At 49.4% G+C, this 11,917-nt stretch overlaps 1 protein-coding gene across 1 annotated transcript; it reads right to left on the reverse strand.

Annotated features, from left to right (window-relative positions):
* Positions 1-350: 350 nt before the first annotated feature.
* LOC309387981 (dehydrogenase/reductase SDR family member 13-like) lies at positions 351-8,247 on the reverse strand. The gene is made up of 5 exons (XM_081944932.1): positions 8,065-8,247; positions 5,665-5,783; positions 2,932-3,055; positions 2,034-2,345; positions 351-1,001 (listed from the first exon to the last, which is right to left on the reverse strand). The coding sequence occupies exons 1-5, from the start codon at positions 8,198-8,200 to the stop codon at positions 742-744; spliced, it is 951 nt and encodes a 316-aa protein (XP_081801058.1). The 5' UTR covers positions 8,201-8,247; the 3' UTR covers positions 351-741.
* Positions 8,248-11,917: the final 3,670 nt, after the last annotated feature.

An 11,917-nucleotide genomic window follows, 5' to 3' on the forward strand; every position in this document is an offset into this window, starting at 1 on the left:
TCATCTCCGCCCCCCTGCCTTTTATCCCCAGAGCCAGGATGGGGCTTCACTAGCAGTTGTGGCTCTTCCGTCCCAAGGACCGGCCCATAGATTTCCACTGCTCTCCTCTCCTCTGCCTTCTGTGCATCCACATGTCAGGCACTGGACCCAGCTGTTCCTCCTCTTCCTCATCAGCGACCTCCAGACCTGGGGGCAGTTGACTCTCCATCTGACGGACAGCCCAGGCTCCACCTCTCCCTCTCCCTCTCCCTCTCTCTCTCTCTCTCTCTCTCTCTCTCTCTCTCTCTCTCTGTGCCAGCTCCGCTCCCTCTTCCCCCTCGGAGCTCTCAAGTTGCCTTGATGCTGGCCCTAGCTCACACACCTCCTCCTCCTCTTCTGATTCGCTGCTGGAAGGACTGGTGGCTGATAGGCCACAACAAGTTGGCTCATGAAATGTCTGCAAGACTCCCACTCCTCCTGGCAAACCTCCCTCCCTCTTCTAGCACGGATGGAGAAAAAAGAGACCAACAACTTTATGGAGTCGGTTTCTTTATTTAAAAGATACTTACGGACCAACGCCGAGCAACTCTCCACAACAAACCCCACAATACTTTCCAGTTTTTTAAATTCTCGGAAATTCAACAGTTGTCTCAGCCACACTGCAACCTCAGGGAAGTTTCCAGATTCCCTGCAGTTTGCCCTCCCAGTTTAATCGGACACCCACTTTCGGTTAACTCAAACTCCATTTCTGTCCCTTCCCTCTTAAGCGGTCAGTCCCAGCAGCCTTTCGCTGAATTCCCAGAGCTTCTTGGCTATGTGGTCATCACAGGCCCGTGGCCAGGGCACCTTTGGCCGGCAGTCCACAAAATACCGCCCACTCAGCCTCTCGATGCCCTCCTCGGTGGCGCAGTAGATGGAGGTCTGGGCGCCCGCGTCACAATCTCGTCTGAACACTTTCGTGAACCCAAACACTCGAAATACCCACCGTGGAAAAGAGCGACCAAGTTCGGTTCTAACAGATCCTGAAAGCAAAAGAGAGTTGGTTGTGTGAACAGCCCAGGATGGGAGGAAGCACCTTCCAAGGTGACCCAAATGGAGGAGACGAGCCGGAATGAACCCTTCATACATCATCCGTTGCTCCTTTGCCAGCATTGGGGCAACTTCTAAATATCGTTTGGAAGACTCAACGCTGAAGTGAGTGTGCGATGATGCAAAGGGAGTGTGTGTGTGTGTGTGTGTGTATGTGTGTTTGTATGTGTGGGTGCATCTGTGTGCTGCATTGCACACCTAAATTCATTGTCATTGCATGGCTAATAGATTCAAATAGATAATATTACATAACAATCTTCTGTCTGTTCCCTGAGTTGGTTAAAATAGTGTGTATATATGTGTGTTTGTGGTCGCACACACAAATCCATAGGTAATACAGATAGTCCACAACTTATTACACTTATCACATTTTTGTTTAGCGACTATTCAGTTACAACGGCACTGAAAAAAGCAAGTTATGACTATTTTTCACACTTATGACTGATGTAGCATCCCCCAGGGGTCACCTGATCAAATTTCAGATCCTTGGCACAATTAACTTATATTTATGATGGTTACAGTGGCCCTGAGACCCTGTATAATGACTTTTCTGTTTTTCCCCCGAGTGGCCTCAATGACTCTAAAAAGGATGCAAATGACCAGCTGTCTGCAAGGAGTATAAATCCTTCCCTTCCCCTCCATCCAGTCAGAGCTGAAGAAGCTTCTTGGATGAGAAGCAAAACATCTTCAAAGAAAGAACAGAAAATCCAGTTGCCTCTTGAAAAAAGCATTTTGGGACAACCAGGACCTGCATGACAGAGAATCTCCACAGACACTGGAATAATTCTGCCCGTTTCATGCCATGATAACCGGTCTTCAGCTCGATGGAGGAAACTCCCAAGGTGGCTCTGCAGGGGGGGGTCGAGGGAGCACCCAGTGGGAGAGAAATGCCAGGCAGAGCCCCAGGGGGACCTGTTGGGGGAGCTCCGTGATGTGGGGTGCCTTGGAGACGGACTCCTACTCACCTGGATGAACCGCGTAGCAAGTAACATTGGTCCCTTCCAGCCGCTTGGCCAACTCTCTCGCGTGGAGAATGTTGGCTAGTTTGCTGCTGCTGTACGATATTATCACTTGCCACATCCCTTCCACCGGCTTGTGGATGGTCTGAAAGTCGATCTCCCCATAGGTGTGCGCACTTGAGGCCAGAATTACGATCCGGCTCGGGGCGCAGCGCTTCAGCCGGTCCAGGAGCAGGTGGGTCAGCAGGAAGTGGGCCAAGTGGTTGACCTGGAAGGCCTGATCAAAGCCATCGGCGGTTTGACCAGCCTTGAGGACTCCTGCCAGAAACGTAAGCAAATTGCAGGTAATTCTTGGCTTAAGACAGGTCACTTTGCGATTACGACCCGGTTCCAAAGTTCCAGTGGCTCCCGCTGGTGGTCGCACGATAGCATTTTGGGAGCTTAGCAACAGGCCTGCCCTTGGCAACATGTCAAATCAGTACAATTTATAAAAAATAGTTTTCAACGAAAACACCCGATAGTGAATAATTGGTTCGTTCAACAACCACTTCAAAAAAAAAAAAGGATATAAGATAGTATTGGTCACAGAGGTCAGACCTGCTTTACAACCATCACAACTTATGACCATAATCGGCAGGCTCCATCGTGATAATTTGAGGATTGTATGCAAAGCATCCAATTTGGTCTGGTGGTTGAGGCCTAGAAAATGGTTGGCTTAATCCTGCTTCATCCCGAAAGGCCGCTGGATGGCTTTGGTCCAATCACCAGGCAACGGTGAGTTCTAGTCCCCCCCCCTCTCTTCCCAACCCACCTCACAGGGTTACAGAAATCCCGGACAATCTCCCCTCTCCCCTTCTCCCCTTCCTCACCCGGAGACCCTGGGGAGGGTCTGCTCTGCCCCCACCTGCGTTGTTGATGAGGATGTCCAGACGTGGCTCTGATTCTAAGAAGGTCTGCGCAAAAGCTCGCACGGAGTCCAGGCTGCCCAGATCCAGGATCATCAGGATCACCTCCGAGTTCCCACTTTCCTGGAAAAGGAGCGGAAGGAATCCTGAGCCTCGGGATCGAGTACGGCTTCCAAGGGGGATCCTGACTTACTCACCTGTTGCCTAGGTCTGCTCACCTCCCGTCAATCTCTCTGGGTGGTGCGTAATAAAAGAATGCGGGCAATCCTTGACTTACAAGCATTTGTTTAGCGAACATTCAAAGTTACAATGCCAATGAAAAAAGAGTGATTTATGACCAGTCCTCACACTTTCAACCCTTATAGCATCCCCAGGGTCATATGATCAAAATTTGGGTGCTTGGCAACCAGCAATATTTCTGATGATTTCAGTGTCCCAGGGTCATATGATCACTATTTGTGATTGTTCCAAGAGGATTCGGACAAGCAAAGTCAATGGTGAGGGGGGCTGAATTCACTTAACAACCACGTGGTTCACTTAAGAACTGTAGTGATTTGCCTAACAACCGTGGCAAATAAATTGGGCCTGGTTGACTTATCAACTGTCAGGGCTGCCTCTGTTCAATTCCTAGGAAAGAAAAACCCTCAACTCCATAGAATTAGAGAAAAGGTGCTTTTACTAGGAAAAAACTAAATACAGTTAACTCAGGCAAGATCTGAAGCAAAAATGTGGGAAGCACCAAACTGAAACAAACCCTAGAGCCCACCCCACAATAGCCAGGCAACCAGAGTTTAATCATTGGCCAAGAAGATGTTTTGGGAAAGTCTCTGATTCAGGTGCACCGTTCCTTCCTTCTGCATACTGTCAGACAGTCGGCCTTGAGGATGGTAAACAAACCCAGGTTGGTACTCCAGGAGTGAAATGCTACCAGTTCCATTCACCCAAACCGATAGTAAAAAAATGCCTTAAAAAGTAAAAAGTTCTGACGATCAGCTGTGCCACGCAATTGTTGGAACTTTTTTTTAGCATTTCTTTCTACCGAACAGCTGTGTGACAATGGGAGTACCACAGTGGTGAAATCAGCTGTGCTTGATTGTTTATGAGGTTCTTTCTTGTTGCAGGGGCCATTTTGTGTGAAGTCCAGCTGCTTTTACATTGTGTGTGAGTCAGTTGTGCAGCTACGCCCACCCAGTCACATTACCACCAAGCCACGCCCACCCAGACCCACGTCCACCAAGCCACGTCCACAGAATCGGTAGGGGAAATTTTTGAATTTCCCCACTGTGGTGCTCCCATCATTTCTTGAAAATGTCCACTTTCCCTTCCTGCACCCTCTCCCCAAAATGCCCATTGTTCCCCCTCCCACTGTTTCCATGGCAGCTGGAAAGAAAGAGAAGACAACAACACCCCTTCAGACAAGGACCGCCTGTATATGGCCACCAATCTTATAATCAACTCTGCTGGGCAGCTCTCAATCAAAAGTTAAAACAACATAAAAACCGTAATGAAACTATAAACCTTGAAAAAATGCTCGCAAAGGTATTGGTGACCTTAAGGCCAACTTTGGAGAAGATCTGCAGTGGGAGAACAGGACCGTGATGGACCTCTGTAGGTGTGCATTGTGAGGGCATAACAGGTAGTCCTTGATCTATGACCGCAATCGAGCCCAAAATTTATGTTGCTGAGGGAGAGAGGTGTTAAGTGAGTCTTGCCCCATTTTACGACTTTTCTTGCCACGGTTGTTAAGTGAATAACCGAAGTTAAGTTAGTAACACGGTTGTTAAGGGAATCTGGCTTCCCCCTTGATTGCACTTGTCAGGAGTTTGCAAATTTCAACCGTCATAAATATGAATCATTTGCCAAGCATCAGGATTTTGTTCACATGACCTCCAGGATCCTGCAGCGGTTGTAACCGTGAAAAATGGTCATAAGTCACTTTTTTCAGGGCCATCGTAACTTTGAACGGCCACTAAATGCATTGTTGTAAGTCAAGGCACACCTGTGTAACATCCATCCCATTGGGACTCTATGGCGCCATATAAAAGCGATTTTATCGTGGTTTTACTATAAGTTAATAATTTATCCTGTCTATTGAGTGTCCAGCTATTTGATATACACATCTTTCTTGATGTTTTATTTAAACATAGATTTCCATGGCACGTAGAATGTGTTTTATCCAAGTTGCATATAAGTGATTACATGATCACATGACCTCTGCAGATGCCACTCACTAAATAAATGAATAAAAACCATCAGGAAAAGACCTGAATATCAGAAGAACGGAGGGACGGAGAAAACCGCACAGCAGGCGCTTACCCGTCTGATGTCGTACACGGTGGATTATCCTCTCGCTCTGTTAATAACATGGTTGTTAAGCGAATCTAGCTTCCTCATTGACTTTGTTTGTCACAGGTCACAAAAGGTGATTGCATGATCCCAGGATACTGAAACCGTCATAAATGTGACCCAGTTGCCAAGTATCTGAATTTTGCTCCCGACAACATCGGGATGCTGCAATGGTCATAAATGTGAAAAACGGTCATAAGTGCCTTCAAACATTGAACAGTCACTAAATGAACTGTTGTAAATTGAGGATTATCTGTATAACATCTATCCCATTGTGACTCTGTGGGGCCACATTATGGGGATTTTATCATGGTTTTACAATAACAATATTTTATCTGGATGCAGAAGAACAGAGGAGATGAGAGAACCGCACGGCAGGCGCTTACCCGTCTGATGTCGTACATGGCAGATTCTCCTCTCGCTTTGTCACGGCATGCCAGAATGACCCGGGCGCCTCTCCGGGCCAGATCCACTGCTGTGGCCTTCCCGATCCCAGTATTTCCACCTAGGAAAGGGCAGAGAAAGGATTCACCAAGATCGCCCAGTCTTTGACAGGGATCCAGGAGCTGGGCCTGTATTTTGGGCTTGTAATTCTTGTGGTGTTACACAGTCAAACATTTATTTGGCACTGTTTCCCAACCTTGGCAACTCCCAGAATTAAAGTTAAGCAACATCTTAGAATTGCACAAGTTGAGATGTGGCGGCTCAGGGCATGATTTTCACAACCGTTTCAGAGCAGTCTTGCATCAACAAAGAAGAATGGATTAAAATTATTCAGGGGAAATACAAGTGGTCCTTGACTTATAACCATTCATTTAGTGAGAGTTCAAAATTACAGTGGGGCTGAAAAAGTGATTTATAACTGTTTTGCAATCCTTGCAGCATCCACAAGGCCTTTGAAAAGGTCACTTGGCATCGAGATGGGTGGTAAATAAAAACAATAATAAAAAAATTTAAAAATGGAAAGAATTTCTGAAAATGGGATGCAATACTTCTGTCTGACCAGAGGATGGTGCAGGTCTCCCAACACTGGCTCTGCAGGATGTCACCTTACTAACACAAGTTGCAAAATAATTTGAAGGTCAATGGTTGCATACATATACGGATGAGAGTAGCTAAGTAATCCTCCTTTATGTCTGGTGTAGTACAGGAACCAAACAGGTACAGGCTCCAATGGATACTTAGAACTGCAGAAATAACGATTGCAACCAGCCTGCCTTTCATGGAAGAATTGTATACTGTGCGGGTCAGAAGGGCTGTGAAAATATCACATCCTGGACATAAACTGTTTCAACTCCTCCTCTCAAGATGGCGCTAGAGGGCATTGCATCCCAAAACAATAGATACAGGAACACTTTCTTTCCCTCAAGCCATCAGAACAGTATTATGCAGGCATTTCAGGCAATTGTACAAAAATGCTGCAAATTAAGTATGCGTTCAGAAATAGAAGTGTTCACCAGTGATTGACAACCATTTTGTTTAGTAACTGAAGTCACAACAGCACTGAAAGAAAATAGCAATAGCAATACCACTTAGACTTATATACTGCTTTACAGTGCTTTACAGCCCCTCTCTAAGCGGTCTACAGAGTCAGCCTCTTGCCCCCAACATTTTGGGTCTTCATTTTACAGACCTCGGAAGGACAGAAGGCTGAGTCAACCTTGAGCCGGTCAGGATCAAAGGGCCAAACTGCAGGCAGCCAGCAGAAGTAGCCTCGTGGCCTATGACTTATGATTGGTCCTTGCACTTACTGCTGTTATAGCATCTCCACAGTCACATGATCAGAATTCAGACAAGGGTGTTTACAGCAGTTCGAGCGTCCTGGAGTCAGGCGGTCACGGTTTGTGACTTTGCCAGCTGGCTTCCAACAAGCAAAGTCCAAGGGAGAAACAGATTTGTTTAACAACTGTGTGATTCACTTAACAACTGCCATGATTTACTTAACAACTGTAGCAAAAAATTCCAGAGTTACAAGGCAAGGTGAGAAATTAACCTCATCTTGATTTTCTTTAGTATCAGGAAGAATCAGAGTGGGTGACTTTGGCCCAATCACCAGGAGACAGTGAGTTCCAGTCCCTTTAGCCTGGCTTTCACGCCTAAGGCAGGACTCGAACTCACTGCCCCCTGGCTTCAATCCTGGTGCTTTCGCCACTAGACCAAACTTTCCTGTTTCTGGTGTAATTGCTCTTAGCATCAGGAATTATTTCAATATCTGAACTGGAATCTTCCTGCTGGCAACTGTCACCCCTGATCCTGGATCTTGGCTTCGTTTTGTGGCAGCGTTTAACATGCCGCTTGATCCTCCAGCCTCTCTCCAAGGGCCGAACTGGCTTTTCTGCATCCTCAGCTTCTCCTCCGAAGGGCTACCGGCTTCTCTCCATCCCAGGTGGGAGGGGGAGAGCTTTGAGGCGGCCGAAGCAGAGCCAGGGATTAAGGGAAGGGACTCTTGTCCCCACGTGAAATGAGCTGGTTTCCAGCCCCTCCTATGCCAATCAACTGGCACCCACATCTAAAGAGAAGCAATAGGCTGGCATGAGAGCAGCCTTCAGTAGTTGAAGGGCTGGCCCAAAGAAGAGGACCTGGATGGGGCAGAAACTCCGCGGAGAAACCTGGGTTGGGGGCGACTTTCCACTCCCGTCTCTCTGGGACCTTCGCGCTGCGCTTTTGCTCCGGGAGTTTGATCTGCGCGGAGCCTCTGAGGTGGGAGGGGGGCTTATGGAAGGGAGGAAGAGGGAGAGAGAAAAAGAAAGAGAGAAAGAAAGGCAATGCCCCCCCCCCCAGCTGACCTGTGATGAGCACCGTCTTGCCCCGCAGGCTGACCGCGTTCCGGCACCTGGTGGCCGCTCCGAAGTTGTAGTAAAGCAGCGCGTAGAGTCCCAGCAGCAGCGCCGCCCCCGCCCCCAGCGCCTCCGCCGCCTCCATGGCCCGATCCCCGGCCCGGCCTCGCCAGCTGGCCCCGCAAGCCGCCAGCGCTTTCCTTTTACCGCGATGCTCCCGCCCCCCCCCTCCCCGTGGGAACGCCACGGCCACCGGCACCGCTGCCACTCTCGCCCCCCCCCCCTGGCTTACAAGGAAGGAAATAGGGAAGGAGGGAGGGAGGAGATGAGAAGGAGTAGGAGGGGAGCAGTGAAGGAAGGTAGAGAGGTAAGAAGGGAGGGAGGGAGGGAGGGAAGGAAGGAAGGAAGGAAAGAGGGAGGGAGATGGGAAGGAGAAGGAGGGAAGCAGTGAAGGAAGATAGATAGGTAAGAAGGAAGGAAGGAAGGAGGGAAGGGGGAGGGAGGGAAGGAGATGGGAAGGAGAGAAACAGTGAAGGAAGGTAGATAGGTAAGAAGGAAGAAAGGGAGGGAGGGAGGGACTGGGTGACTCGCCTAAAAACTGCAATGATTCACTTAATAACTGTGGTGAAAAAGGACATAAAATCGCACACACCTAACCACTGCCTTGCTTAGCAATTGAAATTCTGGTCCCAATTGTGGTCATATGTCGAGGACTACCTGCTTGGTTCGCTTGTCTAATACTTGTCTAATTCCCAGGGAGGCTAAGTACGTTTGAAAGGTAGCAGAAGTAAATTGGGGCCCATTGTTGGATACCACTGTATCCGGCAATCCATGAGTGGCAAACAATGTGGCCAGCACCCGTACGGTGGCATCTGCTGTAGTGGAAGTCATAGGGCAAACCTCAATCCATTTGGATAAGGTATCCACCACCACTAGTAGATATGTATGCCCCTCAATCGGCCCAGCAAAATCTAAATGGAGCCATGACCCTGGGCTCCTAGGCTTCTCCCAATCCTGAACTTGTACAGCGGGGGGGAGCCGGCCGGCTCTGTTGGCAAGAGCGGCAACGTTGGACCCATTTCGTGATGTCAGCATCCATGTTAGGCCACCAGGCATAGCCGCGACCTAGCACCTTCATCCTAACTTTGCCTGTGTGGCCTTCGTGGAGGCGGCTGAGTACAGTGGTCTGTAGTTCTGCTGGAACTGCAACCCTGGTCCCCCCACAACAAACATCCCTGAAGCTCGGACAGTTCTGTGCGGCTGAGGAGGAATGGCATAAATTCCTGTGCCACTGGCCTTTGAGGCCACCCCCGCCAGACCCAATCCAGCACCTTGGACAACAGGCTGTCCTTCTTAGAGTAGTGGACTATGTCAATGGCCGTTAGGGGTAGATCGCCCTCATCTACTAGGAAGATATTTGAGACTGGAGCGGGATCCAATACTAATGTGGGTAACGGGCAGCGGCTGAGGGCATCAGCATGCCCGATGGCTTTACCAGGCCGGTAAGACAGGGAATAGTTGTAAGAAGCCAGAAACTCTGTCCACCGCAACATTCGCGGGGACAGAATTGGCAGAGTAGGCTGATCCCCTGCCAAAAGTCCTAGCAGCGGCTTATGGTCGGTCACTAGGTGGAACGATTGGCCATAAAGGTAGTAGTGAAAGTGCTTTACTTCCATAACGGCAGCCAAAGCCTCCTTTTCGAGTTGGCTATAATTAAGCTCTGCCCTGGGAGCCTCGAGACCGTTAGGCAGTACATGGCTCAACACAGCGCTGACGCCAAAAGGCAAAGCGTCGCAGGCCAATACTAAAGGCAGCCGTTCACTGTTCTGTACCAGCACAGCGGAAGAGGTCAGCAACCGTTGCCTTATGCGGCAAGAACACAGAATAAAAATTGAGCAAGCCAAGGAAAGCCTGCAGATCGGTTTTTGATGTTGGTACGGGAGCTGCTAGGATAGCGTCGACCTTGGAGGGAGTCGGATGTATCCCCTGGTTATCAATCAAGAAGCCAAGGAATTCAACCGATGGAACTCCAAGTCGACACTTAGAACTCTTCAATTTGAGGCCAACTGGTTGGAAACAAGTGAACACCTGGCGGAGCTTGTCGGCAAGCTCTGTTCGGTTTGACGCTGTGACAAGAACATCGTTGAAATAAAGGATGACACCAGTAATCCCATGGAGCAACCGCTCCATGAGACTCTGGAACAACCCGGGAGCAACACTGACCCCGAATTGGAGTCGCCGGCATTTAAAAGCCCCGTGGTGGGTAACTATTGTCTGCGCAGCCGCGGTGGCCTCATCGACTGGCAGCTGTTGATACGCCTGTGACAAGTCAAGCTTGGCGAAAACCTTTCCCTGTCCCAATGAGTGCACTACGTGCTGCACTACAGGGACAGGGTAAGGATGGGCATGTAATGCCTTATTCAGGGTTGACTTAAAATCCCCACAAATCCTGACAGAGCCATTGGCTTTAATGGTGTAACGATAGGGGTTTCCCAGGGAGCGTTGTCTACGGATTTTAAGACTCTCTGAGAGATCAACTTGTCAATCTCAGCATACTCCCTCCCCCGCAGTGCCAAAGGATCATGCCGCATCTTGAGGCGAATTGGCGCCCCCTGGGGTCGAGACTGAGAGAAATGGGGGTACCTGTGTAGGAGCCCAATGAGTCGTCGAATACATCGGCGAACTCATGCATCAGTGAAGAGAACACATCCTCTGGGCCAAGATTGTGGATTCCCTCAATAGTAAACCCCAGAGCTTTGAACCAATCCATTCCTAGAAGCGAAGCTAAAGGCCTGGAAACTACAATTAAGGGAAGTTGGCCCTTGAATTTGCCATATTGAACATCAACTGTCCACAGCCCAGGATGGGTATGGTGTTGCCCTGATAGTCATGGAGGCGGCAAGGACAGGCAGTGAGGTAGCCACGGTGGAGGGAAGGCACAATCTTCTGTAGGGTGTCCCAGGACATGATGGTCTTTGCGGAACCTGTGTCCAGCTCCATCTCACATTCACGCCCCTCAATTAGGACAACAAGGTGAATCTTTGAGCGGCCCTGACAAGTAATTGATGCGGAGCTCACAGACCACTCATCGAACCCGCAAGCCTTATCAGACATGCAGTCAATGTCTCGCAGGCCAAGTAGACACTGTTGTGGTGACGAGGCTTGGGTTGGTCGGTAGCTGGGGTGGGACACGGCAATGGAGCTCTGCAAACAGCAGCCAAGTGCCCCTTTTTTCTGCAACGGCGGCAGATCGCAGCCTTAAACTTACACTGTGAGCGGAGATGCTTTCTGCCACAGCTGAGGCAATTTTTTTCGGCCGCGGCTTGAAAATCAGCAGGCCGACCCATCGCCCTAAGGCGGCTAACCTCGGAGCCGCACTCAGAGGTGAGGTTGTTGTCTCCGTCCTGGTGGTGAACAGAGGATGGCTTGGCATAAGGGGCATAGCCTTGTTGGAACTTCTGAAGGACGGAAGTAGTGCGCTCAGCCATCTCTGATGCTCGCGCTTCGTCCACAGCCAGGGTTAGAGTCAGTTCAGACCTGGACAGTAATCTCCGCTGCAGCTGCATGTCTCGAACACCGTAAATAAATTGCTCAAGCAGAGCTTCTTCTTAATCAGCGAATTCACAATGTACCGCCGATGCCCAGAGGGAAGTGATGTAGTGATTTACGGACTGGTCTTTGTGCTGCATGCACTGGTGAAATGCATGACACCAGACAAAACAGGATGGCGCGGGGGCATAGTGCCCCTTCAATTTGTTTAAAAGGACTTCCCAATTGACAGCGTGAACTGGGGTGGGGGCAACTAGCGCATGGGCGGTCATGAACATTTCAGGCCCGCAGGAGCTCAAAAAAATCCTCTTTT

Source organism: Natrix helvetica, assembly GCF_964273705.1.
Source record: "Natrix helvetica genome assembly, chromosome: 2".
Classification (NCBI taxonomy): domain Eukaryota; kingdom Metazoa; phylum Chordata; class Lepidosauria; order Squamata; family Natricidae; genus Natrix; species Natrix helvetica.

Excerpts from the sequence above, each read along its gene's own strand:
- LOC309387981 (XM_081944932.1), bottom strand. The coding sequence starts at position 8,200 with ATGGAGGCGGCGGAGGCGCTGGGGGCGGGGGCGGCGCTGCTGCTGGGA. Across the intron at positions 5,784-8,064 it reads CAAGACGGTGCTCATCACAG|GTGGAAATACTGGGATCGGG; the intron begins GTCAGCTGGGGG and ends GCCCTTTCCTAG. Across the intron at positions 3,056-5,664 it reads CCATGTACGACATCAGACGG|GAAAGTGGGAACTCGGAGGT; the intron begins GTAAGCGCCTGC and ends CTCCTTTTCCAG.